The sequence below is a fragment of the Aptenodytes forsteri genome, unplaced genomic scaffold, assembly GCF_000699145.1.
Source record: "Aptenodytes forsteri isolate BGI_AS27 unplaced genomic scaffold, ASM69914v1 Scaffold528, whole genome shotgun sequence".
Lineage (NCBI taxonomy): Eukaryota > Metazoa > Chordata > Aves > Sphenisciformes > Spheniscidae > Aptenodytes > Aptenodytes forsteri.
The window spans coordinates 635,005-641,192 of record NW_008794881.1 but is presented as its reverse complement, the minus strand read 5'-3'; the positions used below and the strand labels follow the sequence as shown (position 1 = coordinate 641,192).

The following is a 6,188-nucleotide window of genomic DNA, read 5'->3' as shown; positions in this document are numbered from 1 at the left end:
GGGTGGTGAGCAACTGCATTGTGCATCACTTGTGTATTATTATTATTATCATATTATTATTATCATTTTATTTAAATTATTAAACTGTTTTTATCTCAACCCACAAGTTTTTCTCACTTGTGCTCTTCCAATTCTCTCCCCCATCCCACTGGGTGGGGGGGAGTGAGTGAGCGGCTGCGTGGTGCTTAGTTGCCGACTGAGATTAAACCACGACAATAGTACAGGTTCGTGTATCCTGGATTCCCTTCTGGCAAGACCAGCATCACAAAAGAAGTGACAGAAATGTCATCATGGGTGTCCCTTCAAACAACAGTGGAGAAAACATGGCTGCTGTGACAGTGGTGATGGGGGTCTTGGAAACATCAGACAAATTTAGGTGTGGGACTTTGATTTAGATCTCTCCTGCTAGGAAAGAAAAGACAGTTGACAAGGACCTTGAGCTTGATAGCCTAAATTTGAGCCTGTCCTTACAGCCTATAAAAAACACGGACCCAGGCGGTCACAGGATCTGTTCCCTGGCCAGGTTTTGAGTTATGATGGATATCTCTCAGCAGACGTCCCTCTGTCAAGAACAAATGGGATGATCATTTGGTGTCACAAGAGGTTGTGAAGGAAAGTTGGGAATCTACAAAATGCCGTCGCTCTGGATTCTGGACTTTTTGTAGTTACTGATCTTACTCCATGTACTTGACAGACTGTGGCTGTGTCCATGGTGTCTGTGACAACAGGCCTGGCAGCGGTGGTGTGTGTCAGTCCTGGTCCTGTAAGGAAGGCTATACCGGGAAATTCTGTGACAAGACATCCAGGAACTGTGGCCCGAGTGGGCTGTCCCAGTACTGCCACCAGAACGCTGTCTGCAGCCTCAATGACACAGCAAGGTCAGTCTTTCTGGCATACACATTCAGGTGGGTACAGTGTCATTGTACAGGCACACAGCGGCTGTGAGGCTGCCAGCCCTGTAATTGTGTATATATGTCTGCATACTTGGTGCACAGGATTGTTTGAGTAATGCAGCCAACCTGCTAGAAATCAAAGTCAGGTTCTTGCTTGCTTGAGAAGCTCAAACTGCCTTTTTGCTCTCTGCTGGCTTTCAGAAGGAGCTGCTCTATCTGTGTCCCTTTTGTGCTTATACTTTTAAGGTGCATCTGCATGGATGGATATGAAGGTGATGGGTTTTCCTGCCAGCCCATTGACCTGTGCAGTCAGTCAGAACGAGGAGGCTGTTCACAGAACGTAAGTGGGGTCAGACTGTCAAAGCATGGAGAAGCAGCTCCTATCAATCAGAGCAGGGAACCAGGACTCCTGGGACTGTTACACATTTTGTGTGCTAACTTTCCCTGCCTGTAAGATGGTGTGGAATAACAGGTACCTTGACACAGTCATCATAAGGATGTCAATCATTTGGGTTGGTGCCAAAATGTGACACCCCAGGGAGAGCTTGGCTGGTTTGCACCAGCTGTTTTAGCAGCTACAGAGATTAGCTGTATAGATACTTTTTGGTTTGTATTGATTTTCCCCTCAAGCTTTTCTAATGTGTGTTAGTTTCTCTGTTGCTGTGTTTGGGCTGTAGCTTAGCTGTGAGCTCCAACTCGTATTTCTAGTAACCATCAACACTACATTATTATCCTTTCAACACTACATTATTATCCTTAGTAAAGAACTGTGGTGCTTTATCGTGGAAGTGACTGCCAAACGGTCAGACCTCATCATAATTTAGACCCCTCAGTGAGAGGAACACGTTGAGCCATGTAGAAGGAAATAGGATGGCACTGGGTACAAAGTAGGTCTTTCCTGAGAGAGATCTGCCCTCCATCATTGATTCCATCCCGCATGTCCAGGCAGGAGATTGTGCTTCTCCTCTTCAGGGAATATTTCTTCTGTAATGGAAAAGCTTTACAGGATGATAGGCAATGCCCTGGGAGTTCTGAGCCACCCTAGACACAAGTGTCTGCCTCTCTGAAAACACTGAATGTTTCCAGAATCACTTTATTATGAAGTTGTCTGGGACTTTTCTGGAGAAGATGCTTCCACCCCGCATCCACAGTGTTGGAATCAGAGTTGGTCATTCAGAAACTCCACAGTCTGATGAAGGAGATTTGTTGCTGTATTTGCACTGCACTCCCTCCCTTCTTCTGCTGAGTGTAATTCTTTTTCTCTCCCTTCTCTTGGAGGCCCTGTGCACCAGTACGGGCCCCGGCACCGCCACCTGCCAGTGCAACACAGGCTGGACTGGGGACGGGAAGGCCTGCATGGCTATAGACAACTGCATGCTGGAGAGCAGAGGGAACTGTCACATCAACGCCGACTGCATTTATATCGGCCCTGGCCAGGTATGATCAATGCTAAGCAGTCTGATGGTGGACTTAACATTTCCTAAGCTGCTCTGAGATGGCCTGGAATTGCCAGAGGTAGAAATTGGGCTGGTCAGCAGGAAAGCCTGCTTGTCTGCTGCCAGAAACACCAGCTGCAGCTAAAACCACACAGTGTGCTTGCATGAGGTGAGATGCACTGATGTGTTTGAGGCTGCTGCTCTACTCTGAAACTTTTATGCAGCAAAGGGAAGAGACTACGCTCCATAATACGGCTCGGTATAAGGCATCAGTTGCTGTGTCCCCCTTGTTCCCATATCACAGCATTGTCTCCGGGCAATGCTAAAATACACAGAAAAGTATGTGCAGCTGTTCAGATAGTCCATGGAGGGACCTGGGCCAGCAGTTGGGCATCTTGAGATAGGAGGAAAGCTTCTCAGGAGAAGGAGAGGTGGCTTCTCAGGGCGCTGCTTCTCAAAGTGCTTCTCCCCACTGGGCCAGGGGAGCATTGGACAATATGCTGAGAAAAGGTGCCAAATCTTTAGCAGATTTTAGTGAGGTGAGGTGTGCAAGTGCTCTCCTAGCTATCTTGAAAGCAGGAAGCTTTGAAATTAACCCCTCTTCTCTTTCTACCGTTCACTAAGTCTGTGTCATTCTCTGAAAAGCTGGAAATAAAGATGGAAACCGTCATCTTGAATTGACCCTCCCACAGCCAGGCAGTGCAAGGGATCAATGTGCTTAAGTAATCAGGCAGCGTGTGTGCTGTGATAGAGGATGATGCCCTGCTAAGGAAATATCTCCACATTTCCAGGTCTTGAGGGACCAAGAAGAAAACGGGAAAATAAATTAAGAATAGGTTTTGCTGCCTTAGGCCTTTTTTGGGTAGCAAATGAGGACGCTCTGATAGGTCTATAAAATTGAAATGTCTCTTTCTTGCAGAGCAAGTGTGTCTGCAAGAGGGGTTATGCTGGCGATGGCCACAACTGTGATGCAATCAACCCATGCCTCATGGACAACGGTGGCTGCCATGATTTGGTGAGTAGCTAAAGTGCTGTCCCAAGGCTGGCATGGCAGTGGAGGTTCCTCTGCTCCCTGACAGAGGTTTTTCAGCCACGGCATCGAGATAATTGCAAGGATTTACATTACATCATCTTATTGGCATGCCACTGAGGTGTTATAAAGGTTTGGTCTCTGATTTACCCAGGCGGATCCTCTGATTTTTGTGAGTTCACACAACCAAAGCCATCACCTAGGCTTTGCTGCATGAGGTATAAATTCAGTGCCACCATAAAGGCAACAGGAGGAAGGTGCTTGTGTGTGCTCCTCTAGCCCAGGCCATGGGAGGCCAGAATCAAATTCCTAGATAGCTGTAACTGCATAACCTGTGTTTGCTCTCTAATTTCTCCTTTCCTTGTATTTGCAGGCTATGTGTGTACCCCTTGGAGGAGGAGAGAGATCCTGTGCTTGTCCTCAAGGCTACGTGGGGGATGGCATGACATGCTACGGGGACATTCTAAAAGTGAGTAAAAAGTAAATGTCTGAGGTTTTCTTGAGATTGGAGAGAAATGGCTCTGCTCTTACTTTCCTTTTCTCTGTTACCTGAGTTGACTCCTTCTCCCAGCACCAGCCTGACAGCACAGCACATGTGTCTGCCCAAGGCCACAGAGACAGAACTGGTGCCAAGGCCAATGTGTTCGTGAAACCATTGGCAATAATTTCTAAGCTGCTTCACCCCTGTCTGTCCTCTGCAATAAGTCATCCTTTTGTTGTTTGGAAAGTTTTTCAGGTCAGAGCTGCTAGGCCCATTTTCTGTCATTAGAAATCTCAAAGGCCATTGTGGATTCAATCCCTGTCCCTGGTAAACATGAGGAATTGCAGATGAGTTGAAAACAGTTTGTTTGTTTGGGAATATAGTTTTTTTAATGGCTGGCGTGTGGTTTTGGGAGTGCCCATCCCTCCCCATGATACACCGTGCCTGTAATGGTTGTAAGGTGAGAGAGGAACGTCTAAGTCATTATTGCCAGATTTGATACTGCAAAGGGCTCCTTTCCCCCGCCCTGGGTCTCCCAGCCCTGCAACCCCAGTGCTCAGCAGGGGTAACCCTTCTGTTGTTTCTGTCTGGAAGGAGCTGGCCAGGAATTCCCACTTCGCAGGCTTCTACGACTGGCTTCAGGTAAGAACAGCCATGGGATGCCCGCACGGGTAAGTTTGGTAGAAGTGAAGTCTCTGTGAACACTGCTGTTAGAGAAAGAGAATTCCGTTTATCTTTTTCATTAGAGAAAAACAAAACAACAGCGAAGGAGAAATCATTACAGAGCAGGAGTGTAGAAAAGCTCTGGAGTCTGTGATAGAGTGAGGGTCGTGAGTGTGTTTTGGGGGCCTTGTTCCTAGCACCGGAGGAAGCTGGGGCTGTGTTACACTTAATTTTCATGGTTGTATCATCTGTAGCTCCTGGCCATCATAAAATAGCACAGAAGGGAAAGAAAAAGAGGTAGCATTATAATAGCTATTTTTCAGAAGAGCACGCTTTGAGAAGTTAGACTGTATGTTTGTTCCTTTTCTTGTTACTGCTTCCCTGTCTCTGGTGTGTCAATAACAGGGACACTCCACAGACTGCAGCAAGTCTGTGGAAGCATGCTATGATGTACGGCGTCTAATTGAGCTTTAGCTTACCTGTCCTGCTGCGTACATTGCTTTTGCCAGGAATAATCTTGGTCCCTCCCCCAGAACTGATGTTGAGGGTTCAGAAAGGATTGATGGATATGATTGAATGGGTTTGAAGATTAATTGAAGACGGAAGGAGGGCTTAAAGCAGCAGGTTTTCCCTTGGCAAACAGATGTCAACTGTTTTGGCTAAACCGTCTGTGCCATTCATTGATTGCCAACAGCATTTACCTGCTGCACGCAGGAGACCCTGCTGTGCTGCTGGAGCATATACGCAGGATGACTGTTGATTATATTTTGCAGTATAGATGTGGCACTGGCATGTCTTATTTGTTCATTTTTGTGCTTTGGACAACAGAAATCTCTCTTCAGCATCCCAGCAGGAACCAATGTCACTGTCCTGGTGCCATCGGAGGCAGCTATCAAAAACTTGAGCAAGACTGAGAAAGATTTCTGGTTGACCCCCTACATGCTGCCATTTTTAGTCAGGTACGAGGAGACTCCTGCCTTTGCTTTATATTGCCAAACAACAGTAACAAAGCCATGAGCTGGATTTCTGCTTGTACAAGACCAATAAAGAGTTGTTATCTTGAGATAAATATAGAAGCAAGATTAAATAGCTAGTGGGCAAATAATTTAGTAGGCATTTAAAACATAACAGACCACAGGCTATGGGAAGTGGGTTTATTTTTCATGTATTTGCAGAGGGAGATTTTCCCTGCCAAGTAGACGCAGATGGCATCAGGACAAGTAATTCCCTCCATCATTCTCTTCACATGCTTAACTACTTCATGTGAGAGACGTGAATGTTGGGTGGTATGGTCTTATCTCCCTGTTATTACAAACAGTGCCCTAATCTTTTCTTTACCTGCCTTTGTTCCCTTCAGGGCCCACTTTCTTGAAGGCATCTTCACTGGTGAAAAACTCAAAAAGTACGACAGGCCAGAATTACCCACCCTCAACCCACAGACCAGATGGCAGATAAACACCAGGAGCGGCGTAAGGGTTTCTTACGTAACACACATGTACCAGCATCAAATTAAACTGCTTAAGAGCTGCTGTATCCAGTGGGGAGCCTGGAGGGGACACTGATGCCCTCAAACTCAGACATCTTTTAAAAATTGTACCCAGATCAGTCATGTGCAACCTTGAACGAACAATATATTTGTTTTGAATTTGCTTGGCAATTACTGATCCTTTTGCTTTTCCCTCTGA

General features: G+C 46.3%; 1 protein-coding gene across 1 annotated transcript in view; it reads left to right on the top strand.

The window, feature by feature from the left end:
* The window catches only part of STAB1 (stabilin 1), a 61,687-nt gene that overhangs the window by 31,053 nt on the left and 24,446 nt on the right, over positions 1 to 6,188 (top strand). Inside the window, exons 23-30 of the mRNA XM_009274698.1 lie at positions 695 to 878; positions 1,140 to 1,233; positions 2,172 to 2,330; positions 3,249 to 3,344; positions 3,733 to 3,828; positions 4,435 to 4,482; positions 5,332 to 5,462; positions 5,861 to 5,972. Of these exons, the coding sequence (XP_009272973.1) occupies positions 695 to 878; positions 1,140 to 1,233; positions 2,172 to 2,330; positions 3,249 to 3,344; positions 3,733 to 3,828; positions 4,435 to 4,482; positions 5,332 to 5,462; positions 5,861 to 5,972 (920 nt within the window). The remainder of the gene's footprint in view (positions 1 to 694; positions 879 to 1,139; positions 1,234 to 2,171; positions 2,331 to 3,248; positions 3,345 to 3,732; positions 3,829 to 4,434; positions 4,483 to 5,331; positions 5,463 to 5,860; positions 5,973 to 6,188) is intronic.